This window comes from Nicotiana attenuata, chromosome 5 (genome assembly GCF_001879085.1).
Source record: "Nicotiana attenuata strain UT chromosome 5, NIATTr2, whole genome shotgun sequence".
In the NCBI taxonomy this organism is placed as follows: domain Eukaryota; kingdom Viridiplantae; phylum Streptophyta; class Magnoliopsida; order Solanales; family Solanaceae; genus Nicotiana; species Nicotiana attenuata.
In genome coordinates this window covers 10,455,937-10,473,911 of record NC_031993.1, presented here as the reverse complement: position 1 = coordinate 10,473,911, position 17,975 = coordinate 10,455,937, and the positions used below count along the sequence as shown (strand labels likewise).

The following is a 17,975-nucleotide window of genomic DNA, read 5'->3' as shown; positions in this document are numbered from 1 at the left end:
AGGTTTGTACAATTGATTTCTTTAATTAAATCCCTTCACCTTTTCTGGTTGGATTCATTCACACTAAGATTCGAACCCTGATTTTACTGGCTGTTGATTGATTGTCTTTCCTTGTTCTGCCCAAACTGTGTGCTACTAGACTATTTCCTTAAATAAACTGCTGTGTATTTGTCCCTATTACACTGCTTTAGAAAAGATTTTTAAAACGAATCCTTTCCTTATTTATTTTGCCTGTTTGAATCAAATACCTTAACCAAAGGGAAACAGCTTGTGATTGATTTCAAAACTATTCTCTTGCCTTTTTCTTACTCATCTTCTGCACTATAAAAGGGCCTGCCCTTTTGCACTAAAGGGGGTTTTTACAGAGGCTTTTCACAGACTTTCCTACACATACGAACACAGAACACCATCTGAGTTCACAATTCAATTTCACTTAAAACTCTCTCTTTTGATACTTGTGCTGCTGTGGACTATGTTTACTTTACTTTCTTCTGCACTTCTTTTGCTTCTCTACTGGTATGTCTCAGTTAGTTACATGCATCAACAACAATGTGTTTAATTCCGCCTATTTCCTTTAGTTGATATTTGTTTCCCTCTCCTTTATATTCTGTATTTAAGTTATGTGTGTAATCAATTGTTTGTCATGAATTTGATACTCTATGAATCCCCTTTACCCTTTTACCCTTTTATATGTGAGTTTATTGTTCAGGGCATAGAAGCACCCCCAATATTGCTGTCTATGATCCTGAACTGGGTTCATTGAACTCCTTAACTCAATCAATTCCCACTTCCCATTCTCTCCATTATGTGCTTGAGCCTTGACTTAGGTCTGATAGTGTCCTAATCACTATCCAGACCTTTGTCTGACCATCAAAAGGTCTGCTCCTAACTTGTTCATCTAGCAAGTGGTCAGGGGTGTGCCAGCCTGCCTTATGGCTAGGTATGACCACCACTTGTCATGCCCCCCTTAATTCCCTTTCACCTTGCACTTACTCCTAGCTATAAGTTCTGCCCCTCTCTTGCAAGCCATGCTTTGGGACCCCTGAGCTCCCTCTGAACTTGGATGCCTGAGGGCTGGCTATTCCACACTGCACCATCCTGTTCATAATGGCATCCTGGGTGTAAGCAATGCCTGGAATCCCTGAGGTTCCTTGAAACTTTGAAACGCCCTGGATAATGAGAAGGCTTTGGAGATCTGGACCCCGGAGTTGGTTAAATACATATTATTGGACATTAAGATTGAATTAGGCCGCTTGGATCTAGCTGTTAGTTTTTGATGTATTTTTATTATTTCAGTTGATTCATTGGGTTGTAATAACTTGTATAGAACTCGGGGAATCTAGTAAAAGGGTATGGGAGGGTTTTTACTTTCTTGCATCAATAAAGGGTAGATATCATGACTTTAAGACTTTAATTTTTCTACTAGAAATATTGCACATAAGATGGTTCGATGTTTCTGATTCAAGTCACCTAGATACCATGCCTATAGGGTTTAACGTTTAATTATGATATAAGTTATCTAGAAATCCTGCCTATAGGACCTTAACGTTCATATAATCAGTGCATATAGAAATCATGCCTATAGGGAATGCATATGCATTAGGCAAACTGTATGGTATTTAAATAATTACCTCTTCTTACCAGTTCTTAACAGACTTTTTAAAATCAGATATAGATATCATAGGATTCCGCATCAAGTTCGTCCGATTCTTCTTAAGCAATAACAATCTGTTAAATGGTCTCTAATGTCTTAATGTTTTCAGCCTCAATCTTTTGACGAAAACTCTTTTGAATCAGTATACATTTGAGTTCTTCAAATCAGCACCTCCTCTGAAATGGTTTCTTTCTAAAATTCTGCCTAAACATTTTCCAACTAAGTTTTGGTCTTCCTGAAAAATGTCTTTAAAACAGTTCTGCAGTTTACATTTTCCTTAAGTATTTCTGACTCTGGAACTCCTTTTATGGTTAATACTCATGATTCTCTTAAAACTTATTTCTAAACTGACTGCAGTCCGTACTTTCCGGCATTAGACTATTTTGCTAGAACCAGTACTTTCTAAATCACTCGCTTAAAATACCTTAAGTTCTAACAATTGGATCCAAGTTGCCTAATGTGGGCTTCCTGTCTAAACGTATGTATCGAACCAGTTCGCTCGCTGCTTAATTTTTTAATTTTAAAAGACTAAACCAGTATGTGTAAAGGCATGCTAAACTATATGTTATCTGATTTACCGGGTTTATGTGAGCCTTACCTGTTTGTCTGTTCATCCCCCCTACTTGTTACTTGTTTTTGAATGTTAATTAGAATTTTTGTCCTTTAAAACTCCATAAAGGCCCCCATCCCTTTCTCCCCCTTTTAGGATTAGTAGTCCTAATGCCCCGGGACTGATAGCTTGGGACGGGTAATAGCATGCGATAGGCAAACGATACCATTCCGCGCTCCAATACCTTAACGGGGTGGGAAAGGGTAGACATGGAGATGATGATTACACGATAACACTATGCGTACAATTGAGTACCAGTGTTGTGCGAATGATCCATGTAATATATAAACCTAGGACCCCCCTCCCTCTTTATTAGTTAAACAATTTTCTGAATCTTAAAAAGCTGTTGCACTTTCGACTTCTGTTTTTCACATAATTTTCAAATTGTTCACACTAAGTACTTGACTTCCTCCTACTTGCACTTTTAACTAAACTGCTCCTTCCCTAAAATTCAGCACTTTTTTTAACCTTTTGTGCTCCTTATTTGTAATAGTTTTCTCGTATTCGCAATGCTTGCTTGTTTACTTGTTTGTTTGCATTCAAAGTCACAATTGTAGCATGGCCGGGAACCACACTAGTGGATCTTGAGGGGTGCCTAACACCTTCCCCTCGAGATAATTTCTAGCCCTTACCCAAACTCTGGTTCTTCATCTCAAATTCTTCCTTAAAGTGTCCTAATGCACTATAATCATTAGGTGGCGACTCTTCAAACTAAAAAACCCAATTCTCGCAAGGGAATAAAGTTGTCCTCCCGAATGTCGTATACCCGATTCCGAACTCCGTTTTGGAAGAAAAAGGGGGCGTCGACAATCACGCTGATAATGTGTAGCCTCCCATGTAGGCCCCGTCGGTATATACTGCGGACGGCCAAACTGGTGAAGTACCCGCTCCATGGCATGATGCTCCACAATATCGAGGCACATCAGCGGGACGGAAGTGCTCTAAATCAGTCGGCCGGCCGAGCAATAATCGGGCAGGCCACCTATCAAGTTGTCGATGTATGGCGTCCAGATGAATTATCAAATAAGAACATAAAAGTGAGTATGCGCAACACAAATGAATCTATACCAAGTAAGTTTAGGTACACATTTACTTGTGCGCCCTCCAGTATATCCAACACATCCCTGCAAATGGGAGATTATGATGAGCAACATAATCTCGTACATATCCGCGTCGGAGAACCCACCTCCAAGCTAGAGGGAGAAACGAAGGTGGTACATACGGAGGTAATGGTGGCAGAGGTGGCAGAGGTGGGCTGCAACGGCAGGAACCGCTCCCAAGCCCAAACCTAACATACAAAGTTGACGTAAAGTTTAAGATGAATTTACTAGATAGAATTGGAAGTAATGAACAGAGTATTTGAATATGTTGTCACCTGTAGAAGCGGCAAAAAACCACATACGTCGCTCTGGGTGCCCATGCTCGCCCGGCACAGATGCCTGTACATGTAAGCGAGAATAGCAGCACCCCAGCTGTACTGAGGTAAAGCATCTAGCTGCTGAAGATGATGTAGAAATCGCAAACTCACTAGATTTCCCGAAGTGTTCGAGAAAAAGACCCTCCTAAAAAGAAGGAGCAACACCAACCTCGTATACCGGTGAATATGTAGATCATCGGTCTCGCCGGTGATGTCGGGGTGCAATATCTCCTGAACATACAGTCTCATCCTGTAGCCTGAAACCAGGGAGCTGCTGCAGCAAGTCCAAATGCTGGACACGCGACATATATCTCATACCTTGAGGTAGTGCAATAGGCAGTCTATTAGCAGGCATCCAATATAAAACCTCAACATCCTACAGCGTGATGGTGGCCTCGCCAATGGGCAGGTGGAAAGTGTGTGTCTCTGGTCGCCACTACTCTATCAAGGCCGTGATCAGAGACCAGTCGAGCTGCAGCCGCCCAATCTCAAAAATCCTGTAGAAGCCCGTATCCCGCAGGCGCTGGACTACACGGGGATGGAAATCTCTGGCCCTCATAAAGTCCCACAAGTCATCCACTCTCCTGACGCGGGAGGCTGGACCAATAGCTCTCCCTCCCATACGTAGGCAGACCTATGATCACCCTGTAACACTAATAGCTCATCGGAGAAAGGTCCAGGATGCACAGGCGGCACGTCCATGTCGTCTACTGTAAATTAAACAATATTAATTATGTGTTTGTTTTATAAATTAAATAATTAATTTTTGTAAATTGTAATTGGACAGAGTATATATCTATGGGTTCCAGGCTCGATATTTGAGGCCGAATAGCATCAAGCTATCCTGAATTCTTATGTGTGTCAATTTCAATATTTTTTATAATTTTGTGTGTTTGTTTTACAAATTAAATAATTAAATTTTGTAAATTGTATTTGGACAGAGTATATATCTATGGGTTCCATGCTCGATATTTGAGGCCAAGTAGCACCAAGCTATCCTGAATTCTTATGTGTGTCAATTTCAATACTTTTCATAATTTTGTGTGTTTGTTTTATAAATTAAATAATTAATTTTTGTAAATTTTAATTTGACAAAGTATATATCTATGGATTCCAGGCTCCATATTTGAGGTCCAGTAGCACCAAGCTATCCTGAATGCTTATTTGTGTCAATTTCAATATTTTTGTAATTTTGTCTGTTTGTTTTGTAAATTAAATAATTAATTTTTAATTATTTAATTGGACAGAGTATATATCTATGGGTTCTAGGCTCGATATTTGAGGCCCAGTAGCACCAAGCTATCCTGAATTCTTATGTGTGTCAATTTCAATATTTTTATAATTTTGCGTGTTTGTTTTCTAAATTAAATAATTAATTTTTGTAAATTGTAAATGGACAGAGTATATACCTATGGGTTCCAGACTCGATATTTGAGGCCCAGTAACACCAAGCTATCCTGAATTCTTATGTGTGTCAATTTTAATATTTTCATAATTTTGTGTTTTTGTTTTATAAATTAAATAATTAATTTTTGTAAATTATAATTGGACAAAGTTTGTGTTTGATCTATCAATATAATAGATACTTGAACTACAGGGATTCTACGCTAAAAGGCTCTACATTTTACTACGCTAAAAGGGCACTAGTCTTTAAGCAAATAAATAATCTAAACTAAATAAAAATAACAAATATATTTTAATAACATAACGTTCACGAAATTACATATAAAACAAAAAAAGAAATTTATGAACATTTTTATAAACAACAAAAAATGATTTCTCAACTTTTAAATATTTTTTTAAAACACTAATGTCTTAATCCGGATAAAAACAACATACTAGTTTAATCGCAAACAAAACACAAAACAACATGGAAACACATTCAAGACAACTAATATGCATTATTATATGAGTTTCGACATAAACTAAATCGGAATACCTCGATTTATGTTTTTAGAAAAGTCGATAAATTGAAATTTTGAGCCCGAAACGAGGAAACCACAACAATAGAAGGCTTGGGTAGGATGTGGGACCTACAATCTTTTTGTGTGACGGGTGGGGTCCACTCGGATTTTTTTTGGAGAAAAATAGGGGGGGGGGGGGACCGCTGCTGTTTTGTTTTTAAAAAAAATGGGGGAAGTCTGGTTATGTCGTTGGGGAATAAAGAGGGCTTTTTAATGAGAGGGTCTAGCGCGGTATTACGCCGCGCTATATACAACGCGGTATTAGACCGCGCTATACTTTAATGGCAAAAATACCATTAAAATATAGCGCAATGTAATATTGCGTTATATATAGAAATATAACTTTTTTTAGCATTAGATAATTAGGGGTGTTCATGGTTCGGTTTGGATCGGTTTTTCCCTAAAAAGAAACCAAACCAAGTAAGTCGGTTTTTTAAATATTAGAACCAAACCAAACCAATTAAGTCGGTTTTTTCTCGATTCGGTTTATGTCAGGTTTTGTCAGTTTTTCGGTTTTTCGGTTATTTGTCGGTTTTTTCTTAAATATAAGACATACACTACCAAACACATATTCCGGTGACCACATTTTCAACGTAGCACTATCAAATCAATTGCCCTTTGAGAAATCTATTATTTACTAAAATATATTGATGATAATTGAATCAAATAGTGATGAATAATTTAAGGACTCGATTAAAAATATATATTTTTTAACATGAAATGGATTCTTACACTTAACAAAGAAAACTACTAATCAAACTAGAATATAAAGGTAAAGAACTGTACTAAAAGTGCAAACGATTAACATTCACCATAAAAATTTTGAAACTTTGTATAAATATATATATATATATATATATATATTTATACAAAGTTATATATATATATATATATATATATATATATATATATTATATTATATTATTCTGTGTTTGTGTGTTGTGATGCTGTGTAATAATAAATATTTGGAAAAAAATAAAAAGGGCCTACTTTTTTTTTTCCTTATAGTCGGTTTGGTTCGGTTTTTTTTGGTTATTTTTTATTAAAACCAAAAACCAAACCAAAATTTGATCGTTTTTAAAATTCAAAACCAAAATCAAACCAAACCAAAAAGTATCGATTTTTTTGGTCGATTTGGTTTGGTTTTCAATTTGGTTTGATTTTTCGGATTTTTATAAATACCCCTATAGATAACCTATTTTAAGTCCAAAACCACAACACTTAGGGGTCGTTTGGTTGCCGGTTAGAGTTATGCAGGTATTAGTTATACATGTATTAGTTATGCAGGGATTAGTTATGCAGGGATAAGTAATGCAGGGATTAGTTATGCAGGTATTAGTTATGCAGAAATTATTTTTTTGAATGTTTGGTTGTTGTATTAGAAATTGATATACATTATATAAAAATTTTTAAAGTAAATGCTTGTTTACAACTATACCCCTGGCCTTCTTTTGCATTGTTTTTTCTCTCTTTCCATTTATTAGAAACAATTTAGTTAGGAACTTTGGGTGTTACTTTCACTTCTTCGTCATACTACTGAACTATGTGAAGTTTAGACATATTTGATTTTCACTTCTTAGTTTTGGTATTTCCATTTTCTAGTGGCTTCTCCAGTTTGCTTTTGCTAGTTTGTTCTTTAAAAATGAGAGAAGACAAGGTATATAGTTGGCAAGTGAAAGCAAGTGAAACCTGTTGACGGGTTGACAGAGAAATAAGAAAGCCTTATGTGTAAAGTGATTGGGGTAAATTCGTCATTTCAGTATTTTATCCATGTATTACTAATACATATATTAGTTATTCCATCTTCTACCCCGCATAAAATAATACACAGATTGACTCATAACTTATACGTGTATTATTTATGCATAATTGAAAAATGTCAACCAAACATGGTATTAGTTATGCAGAATTTTATACAAAATAACTATTGCCTACCAAATATGGTATAAGTTATATTACCCCTTATACATGAATAACCTTTCTTCTAACCAGCTACCAAACGACCTCTTAGGTTTCGGACTCATACTTTTCGTAGCTACTATCAAGTTGACGAGTCACGGTCTCCTTCCTAATATCTGTTCCCAAGTCAACATCGACTGCACCTCACTCTCCATAAAGCGCGTGATCAATCAAACTATATTTCTCCTACATCTATTTCTCCCACGTTTGATTTCACACTCCCGAAGTTAAGTTATCTTTTTAACTACTGACGGTGATCGAGATCTGTGCTCTTACCTCCCCTCTCCCCCACCCCCTCCTCCCCCACCCACCCCCTAAACTTCTCTGTATCTAACATATATACATACAACACACACACACACGCAGTAATATATACATTCAATGAAGAAGAAGATGACGGTGACGTGTTACGTCGTCGTTTTGATAATATTGTGTTATGTTTTACCGGCGAGGTCGGACGGTTCTGATCATAAGTACAAGGCCGGAGATCCGGTGCCTTTGTATGCTAACAAGGTTGGTCCTTTCCATAACCCGAGGTAATGTTTGTACTTTTTGCATTGTAACATTTTTGTAAATGGATTATCTGGAGCTGAATTGGCATTGTGTGTAAATATGATTTAAGTTTAAGTTGTACAATTTATTTATTTCTGGATTAAATTTGAATATTTTTGTACATGTTGTGCTTCGAAAGTTGTCGGTGGATGTTTAGATGAAATAGTTTCTTGTGTGTGTGAGTATAGATGTGTTTATATAGGTATGTAATGTATACACGCACACATATTTTTTACAATGGTAGTGTCCGGGCCAGCTTGCGTGTAGCTCCACTATTTCGTACCTGCTTACTCCGACCAGTACACGTACCGAGTTACTATGTTCACTTATTAAGATTTAGGATGATGGGAAGAAATAACTTAGTGTTTTTTGTTTCTGCTGGTATCTCCAACCAACAAAAGTACTGAGTAGCTCGGTCCACCAAAGGTTTAAGGTAACGTAAAGAAATTACCTAGTGTTTTTAGTCAATGCTGGGATTTGAACCATGTTGTATGTATACTCACATACACACAGGACACATTGAATGAAGTATATGTTTTTGCACATGTCTGTGTATATAATATAATGTGTATAGTCCGAGCCAAAGTTAGTGGTGCTGTCTAGATTTGATGAATTTCTCTTGGTATACAGCTAGTTTGTAGAGTTCAGTTGAAGTCGTTGAAAGAATTTATGAGCTAAACTGCTACTACTTGTGCATGGTAGAAAGAGCTAAAAATAAGAAATTGAGATCTGTAGCTTTTAAGACTGAATTTTTTGCTTAGCATCTTCAAGGAAACTGGATATTGCAACAACATGGAGTATTGCTATTACCTAATTCTCAAAAAAGAAAAATCTGGAGTACTGCCTCTGATGGCTGACTTTATCAATGATCTGTACGGCTCCGGACTTTCGTTACCCTCTCTGTTACGCTCATATAAAGATGTCATATGAAGGATGTTCGGATTACTTTACTGTATTAAGGAATTACTTGACGCGAATAATAGCATGCAACCAGAAAGAGACATATGGCGTAATTCTTGATGGACAATAACTCAACTGGCTTAAGACATCTAGGAAGCCTTATTCTATAATTTTATATATATGTTTGTTGGTATGTTTGAATATTGATGTCTGAATGCTTTTCAACTCTTCATAAGATTTTAAATTTTAACAAAATAGCAGCCCCCCCAACCCACCATACATTTCCTTAGATTTGTCCATAGTAGGTTTGGTTGCTGGTTTGCTTTGCTATCTAAGTTATTAGAGGACTTCAAAAAATCTCTTTCTTCATTTAGGTAGTATATGTTTTATACAAGACCGATGGGAAAGTGAAGACCGTGTTCTAAATACATGGATTTTGTGCAAATATAAGTAAATCGGAAGAAGAAAACATAAAATAAATGTAGATGGTATGTTAGAACTGTATGCCCACAGTCAAATTCCTGCCAAATGCTCTACAGAAGCTGTTTTATTTGAATTCCCTGAAAGGTAACTACTTGCTTGTGGTGTAAGAAATGGGGAGTAGTAGTAATTTTGAGGAGACCTCTAATTGACAGGCTATATATACGATAAGTGGTACTTGTATAGGAATAGAGAAATTACCTAGTACAAACTGCAACCTTCACATTCAGAACAATTCGAACAATAACTATAAACTTCTTGGTCAAAAAGAAGGATTTGCAAGACTCTTGAAATTAAATGAGACAAGCATGTTTAGACTGTGGATTATACTTGCTTTTGTACTGGCCTTGTCCTTGTATCTTTAAGATACTCAACTTCTGTTCTTTCTTTGATTCATTGTGGAAAAAACGAGTCTTCATTTTTCCTTTCTGAAGAAATCTACAAGGCCATGCAGATATTCAAACAAGGGATGATGGATTCAAGCTTAAAGTGTAAAACACTGGATTTTAACAACTTGGAGATTGTGGTTCTAGTAAATTATTTGTCCTGCTGTCTCAGCATTTTTTTTGTTGAACTTGATTAAAACAAAAAGTCGTGTATGTGCATTACAAATGTTGTGTATGTCCTTTTTGTCTGTAGAAAAGCTCATGGACATTTTTTTTGTTTTTTGTTTTGTTTTTTTTTTGATTTTTCATTCCAGTGAAACGTACCGTTTCTTTGATCTTCCATTCTGTGCACCGGGTATGTAGTCAATGTTTTAGTTTCCTTCTTTTAAGTCAACTCTGTACATATTACGTTCCAAATTTACTGAAGGATGTTTTTGCAGCTCTTGTGAAAGAGAAAAAGGAAGCTCTTGGTGAAGTCTTGAATGGTGATCGATTAGTCAGTGCTCCTTACAAGCTTGACTTTATGTACGACAAGGACTCAGAAATAGTGTGCAAAAAGAAGTTATCCAAGGAAGAAGTTTCTCAATTCCGCAGTGCTGTTGCTAAGGACTATTACTTCCAAATGTATTATGATGACTTGCCCATTTGGGGTTTCCTAGGGAAAGTTGATAAGGATGGAAAATCTGACCCCAGCGAGTACAAATATTATCTGTTTAAACATCTCCATTTCGAGATCTTTTACAACAACGATCGTGTGGTTGAGATAAATGCACGAACTGATCCTAATGCCCTGGTAGATATCACAGAGGACAAGGAAGTAGATGTTGACTTCATCTACTCTGTGAAATGGAAGGAGACAACTACTCCTTTTGAGAAGAGGATGGAAAAATACTCGCAGTCTTCATCATTGCCACATCACCTGGAAATTCATTGGTTCTCAATTATCAACTCCTGTGTGACGGTTCTTCTCTTAACCGGTTTTCTTGCCACAATTCTTATGCGTGTCCTTAAGAATGACTTTGTCAAGTAAGTGGTAATTTAGTTAATACGGTTGGTTTTCCTACCATTCTTGGTCTTCAGAATAAGTTCTCTCTTGAGTCTTCAAGTCAATTATTTAAATTCAAGGTATGCACATGATGAGGAGGCAGCTGATGACCAAGAAGAAAGTGGGTGGAAATACATTCATGGTGATGTTTTTAGGTACCCGAAGTATAAATCTTTGTTGGCTGCAGCACTTGGTTCTGGTACTCAACTCTTTACACTGTAAGTATATCCATCTATAAAAATTTGTAATCTCAAGCATGTGTGTTTCTAACGCTCTTTTCCCACTCAATTTTCAGGACCATCTTTATTTTCGTTCTTGCACTTGTTGGTGTTTTCTATCCTTATAACCGCGGAGCTTTATTCACTGCACTAGTCGTCATATATGCTCTCACATCTGGGATTTCTGGCTATACTGCTGCCTTGTTCTATTGCCAACTAGAAGGGACAAACTGGGTTTGTTTCCATGGCTCTAACACATCTCCTTTACATTTGTATCGATACTCTTTCCTTTTCAATCATATGACTATCTTTCTATTTTGGGACATGCTAAAATGTTTGACAACACTGCTCCATTCAACTTTCGAGAATTCATTTTCATTAAACTATTCAACTTTCAAAGCTTGATATGATGATTTTCCTATCAAACTAACTTTTCAACCATTACTTTAATATTATTCACTAATATAATAGAAAGGCAATTAACACCTTCACCTTCAATATATATATATATATATATATATATATATAACACTCCTAATTCTGAACTTTCTAGAACAATTAAAAGGAAAATCATCCCTTATTCCGACTATTGTATATTTAAGCATAAAAAGGGGATGAAGCTATGTTGATAATTGTTTTTCCTATCCTTGGTACTTTGTTACCGCTGCTTGCCATTTGTTTAATATCATTTTATCTGGTATTTTTTGGGAAAAATGAAGGTGTTTGGTTTTATCACAAGACAATTTATTTGTTTCCCCAAGGCCTTGGCTGTGTAGTAACAGATCTCTCCCTGTCCCCTTGATATTTTTGCTAACCACAGGGAAAGAAAGACACTACTTTTTCCCTCTGAAGTAAATTATTCAACTGGGTGAAATGTTAATAAATTTACTAGCTCTATTCTTTCTTGTTTTTGGGGGCACTCTTCTATATGATAGATGTCGTGATATCTAATCCTTGGCAGAAAGCATTTTTGACTGATGACTTTTTATTGAGAAAATCATTTAACTGCATCCGCACAAGTTTTTATGTGTGATACACTAGATCATTGCTAATACGTGTTGCAACTTTTAAGATAACTATTCTATATCAGTATCTGTGGGTTGTATTATTTGCCTAATTTCATCAAGTTAACTAAGATTATATGTATTGTCAAGTACATTGGTGTCTTAGCTAACGAAGCATAATAGCTGAAAATGGAAGTGAGTGCGACATAATAACAAGATGGTGTTGTTGTTGCCCTGCAGGTTAGAAACTTGATATTGACTGGGGGCTTGTTTTGTGGACCCCTGTTTCTCACGTTCTGCTTTCTTAACTCCGTTGCCATTGGCTACAGTGCCACTGCTGCGCTGCCTTTTGGAACCATTGTGGTCATATTTCTAATATGGGCTCTTGTAACATCACCTTTGCTTGTCTTGGGTGGGATAGCTGGAAAGAACAGCAAAGCCGAGTTCCAAGCTCCTTGTCGTACCACAAAGTATCCAAGAGAGATCCCGTCATTGCCTTGGTACCGTGGAACTCTGCCTCAAATGGCGATGGCTGGGTTTTTGCCTTTCAGTGCCATATATATTGAGCTTTACTACATATTTGCAAGTGTTTGGGGTCACAGGATTTACACAATCTACAGTATCTTGTTTATAGTCTTCATTATCCTTCTAATTGTCACTGCTTTTATAACGGTGGCGTTGACATACTTTCAACTTGCTGCTGAAGATCATGAATGGTGGTGGAGGTACGACGGTCATTTACTGGTTTTACCTATTCCTTGACCTTTTGCATCTGAAAGTTGGTTCTTCATTTCTAACTTGTATATGTTCTTTCTCTGAATAGGGCATTCCTTTGTGGTGGATCAAGTGGGCTGTTCATCTATGGATATTGCTTATATTACTATTATGCGCGTTCAGATATGACAGGCTTCATGCAAACCTCATTCTTCTTCGGATACATGGCTTGCATCTGCTATGGTTTCTTTCTCATGCTCGGGAATGTTGGTTTCCGTGCTGCTCTATTTTTCGTTCGTCACATATACCGATCAATCAAGTGCGAGTAGAGTCGTTAGGTGGTCTTCCATGTCTTACTGATTGCCTTGCAGATTTGGTAGGGCAATCTGGTATCAAATAGGAGCATGTAGGAAAATTTGATTTCTTGAGAGGAAGCTTGTATTGTGATACACCGGCTCTTTTTGTCAGATATAATTAGCATTTTGCATTTACAGCTAAACAGTTTATATTAATATAATAGATTTAGAGTTTCCTAATTACTATACAATCAGATACTTTTATATCAAAATGATTTTGTGTGTAATACTTTTTATTGCAGTAGTCGAGGGTCTTTCGGAAATAACATCTCTACCTCCTCAGGGTAGGGGTAAGGTTAGCGTACACACCACCCTCCTTAGACACCATTTGTGGGACTCAACTGAGTTTATTTTTGTTGTTGCTGTTGTATACTTTTTATTGCAGTGGGCAAATTTTGATGAATGAATTTACTGGTGTCAAGGTCTTGAGCATATGGGTGCGCTAACAACAATGCCTCTATCTCAAACAAGTTGAAAAATCCTCATTGTCCCTGTCGTTCCATTTAAGCTTACCTTAAGCTAATGTTGCACTATAGAATAAAAATAAAAAATACTGAAAGTTCTCTAAGTGGCTATATTAGTAGTTTTCTAATGATTGTCCCTTAAAAAGGTCCTGAGCCACGTTCTTTTCAAGTTCCTTTGGCATTTAAATGTTCACCACCACATCTATGGATCTTATGGCAAAGGCAAAAACTATATTCAAATTAATTTAATTATCTGCACAGTAGCAAATGTACATAATAGTATACCAGTGAAGTCTAAATTATAAAACAATAATATATATAATATGAGTATAGTCAAATATCTAAAAGAAAATGACATGAGGCATACAAGATAAGACAGGGGAAGAATGAAAAGGAAGAGAGAATGGAAACTGGTTTGAAGGGTTCAAAAGGAATTTCTGTTTTTCTGGAGGTTGAAATTGCAAAGTCAGTTGAAGACTCAAACGTCAAAATGAAAACTTTTGTGGGCTTCCCAATTTTGGTTATAAAACCCTACAATTTCATGTGGCACCCAGATTTGCGCCACCCACTGAATTTGTACCCACTTTTTTAAAAAAGTTTAACTGATACCCAATTTTTGAATAACTTCAGACACATACACTTTTTCTCTTCTTCTTTACTGTTGTTTTCTTCTTCTTTGTGCTTAGAGTTTCTTCTTCTTCTTCTTCTTCTTCTTCTTCTTCTTCTTCTTAGTTGCAAAATGGGTTTATTAAATTTGTTGTTGTTTTGATAATTTGATGATCGAGATCTGTTCTTCATGATATTTGAAAGTTATGTTTCAAATTTGAGCTCAGTTGGAGTAGATTTGGGCATTGAATCATGTATTTGATTGTTGAAATTCGAAGAACAAGTTTATGTTTCAGAACATAAGAGTTGAAATCTGAAGTTGCATTCAATAGATTGAACTACTTAAAATTCGAATTTCTGAAGTTGCATTGAAGAGATTGAACTATTTCAGATTCGAATTTTTGAAGTTGCATTCGAAAGATAGAAGAACTTCAGATTTGATTTCTGAAGTTGCATCGAAGAGATGGAACTGCTTTAGATCCGAGCGAGTACACTTTGCAAAATTTTGTACAATGCGTGTATAACTTCAATGGTGGTCCCAAAAGTGAGTATATATGAAAATGCCCCTTATAAACCAGGTTGTAGACCCAGTAGATATTTGGGCTTTATCTTCCAAAAAAGTTATAGAAATATGATACTTTTTGGGGGTGGTCTTAATTTTTGACACACGTTTGCCCCATGGATAGCACATCAAGGTTATAAGTTAAAGGTATTTACCAAAGGGCAAGCGAGGGGCAACACTTGTTAAACTTGAAACTCTGCCCATTTGGCAAGCGGGGACAAAAGCCCAAGACTGTCCACTTTGAGGGCTATTTATGTACTTTACCCGATAACAATGCAAACTCTCAATCTGATCTCTCCCTTAAGGAGTAGTAATAGTACGGACTAGCCACTTTTATCCGATAATTGAAAAATAATCACATTTATGAAATTGTTAAGAAACTTAGCTCAACGTAGTAATATAAAACAAGAAAATAGACAAGAATTTAGGGAGCAAGAGAGGAGAGATTCTTATTTCTTCCATGTATTCAAGTGTGTACAATATCACTTCTCATCTTCTATTTATAGTATTACATAGAGGTATACAAAAAAATACCATAAACATGGCATTAAGTATTTGAGATCATGTAGGAAGAACATGGGGGAAATTATGGAGGTATGGGAGTTACAACCATAAGTATTGGAGTAGTGGGAGTTATGAATATAATTGAGAAGAATAGTGGGTGTTACACATTTATGAATTATGGACATCCACCATAATCTAATATTTCATAGCACTCCCCCTTGGATATCTGTAGATAATGTGCCTCGTTAAAACCTTACTAAAAAAACTTCTGTGGAAAAAAATTCTAGTGAAGGAAAAAGAGTACACAAATCATGTACTCCACATTATTTGCTGCCTCATTAAAAAACCTTGCCAGGAAAAATCATTGGGATAAAACCTTAGCTAAGAGAAAAAGAGCACAACACATATTTACCTCCCCCTGATGAAAATATTACTTTATTTCTCGGAGACGACAAATTCCAAGCTTGTATAAAAACTTCTCTAATATTGAGATCGGCAATGCCTTGGTGAATTATTCCTCCAAATTATCACTTGAACGAATTTCTTGAAAATCTATTTCATCATTCTGTTAAAGATCGTCTCTGCAAAGAAACTTTGGCTAAATGTTCTTTATTTTGTCTTCTTCAATATATCGTTCTTTCAATTGAGCTATGCAAGCAGCACCGTCTTCAATATTATTGGAATCTTCTCTTCAAAAAAGTCACACATCTCATTCATGTTGAGTCACTTAATGTATAAGATGTTAGTATCTTGGTATGAAGAACGAACTTTATGTAATGCCCTGCATTTACATAACCAACAAAACTTTGACAATATTTGTTAGAATAAACAAATCTATCAATGATTCTCTTGTAATATATTACTAATTGCATTCCAGTGTCTCCATATCGAATTAAAGTTAAATCTTGCTAGTATAACGTTATACTCAAGGTTCTAGCAAGAAACATAAGTGCACCCAGTGCACTAATACACAAAAATAAATCATATATGTCATACATGGATGGCTGAAGCTTTATTTAACAAAATTTTTGGGAACCTCTATATGCTTCAGAACAGTTTAAATCCTTCAAGGATTTTTATTATACGCATATCAAGTTTTTCATGTATTGCCATATTAAAACTTGAAAATAATTTCATCCACCATAGGAGAACCTGTCTCCATATAACTAATGCCTGGATATTTACGACAAATCGTGTGCCACAAGTCGTTTTCTATCGACTTGATTTTTCATTTCACTTTTTGCACAATGGACTATCCGTCCAATTTCATATTTTCAGGTGAAGTGAATTTTTGATTGCGTATTTTTCATTTGGCCAATCATTTATCTGTCCAAATTCCATTACAGATTTGAGCTTAATATCCTCGTCAATATTAATAATATTGAGTGCTACATTACATCAACAATATCATCAATGATCATTTTACATCGGTTCCATCATCACACAATAAAGATATAACTTATCGACATCTCCTTATTTTCAGGTACCTGAGTCTCTTCCATGAGGTCTTATAGAGTGTTATATCGTGGTGCTCTTCTAGAGCACTTGCCTCTTTATAATGACCATCTTGATCATTTGCTCCACTCCTTCTTCAAGGAGTTTTATCTTTGGAACCAACGTGTCATAGACTCTGTCCATCATAGACTTTATTTTAGTTGGAGCATTAGCAGCTGGAATATGACATTTAGCTTTGGGTCAGCAAATGTACCTGGCAATATTTTGCATATGAATTATCACTTGAACTTCAAGTTCACATTTTCTTGTGCGAGGATCTAAATGTATTTCATAATAATTCATTCCACCTAACACTTTTTCAGCTGCCCATTTTCTCCCCCTAATTTTGGGATCACTAACACATTTTCCAACCTTCTTTGGGAACCCACCTTTGTGCATTAGGGTGGCATAATTAAATCATATAGCACATCCATATTTCTAGATAGAAATTATTCGGTTCCTGACCCCGAACCAATTGTGATAGGGAGAATTTATCATAACTTGTTGGCTAGATACGTATAAGTGCTGTTGTATATTAAATAATACACCTCATACCAAATTTTTATTTGGGAGTTTTGTTCTCATAACCAATGGTTTAGCTATAATTGGAGGCATACAGTTTCTGCTAAACCAACTTGGATTGAAACCAACATTATCAAGATAAATCATCATAATTTATATTCTGGAACTACGCTCTAGTAATTTGGGCAATCAACATTGCAAAATCCAAATTGCAAGTTGATAACAAACGCACATGTGACCATACAATAGATGCATCTATTAAAATCATATAATAGTAAATAGTCCACATGGCAGTAAATAGTCCAACATTACCAAGATAAATCATCATAATATATATATCACCTTTTATTCGTTTCAGAAATCAAGGGATTCAGTCCCAACCTTAACTGGTAATCATGAGAATAAGCAGCACAAATGAATTCTTGAAGAATCTTATATTTCTTCAATATATGCCAATGTAAATTCTCAATTAGTTTTCGCATCAATAAACCAGGATGGCCAACCGATCATGCCAACTAATATTTGTTTCAGTAAACCTCTTGTTTACTTTTGGCATGTGATTTC

General features: G+C 35.9%; 1 protein-coding gene across 1 annotated transcript; it reads left to right on the top strand.

Moving 5' to 3' along the window:
- LOC109225283 (transmembrane 9 superfamily member 3-like) lies at positions 7,865-13,486 on the top strand. Its single transcript, XM_019389896.1, has 7 exons — positions 7,865-8,140; positions 10,237-10,277; positions 10,363-10,948; positions 11,048-11,185; positions 11,263-11,419; positions 12,430-12,914; positions 13,013-13,486. Exons 1-7 carry the CDS (start codon positions 7,986-7,988, stop codon positions 13,230-13,232), a joined length of 1,782 nt encoding a protein of 593 aa, XP_019245441.1. The 5' UTR covers positions 7,865-7,985; the 3' UTR covers positions 13,233-13,486.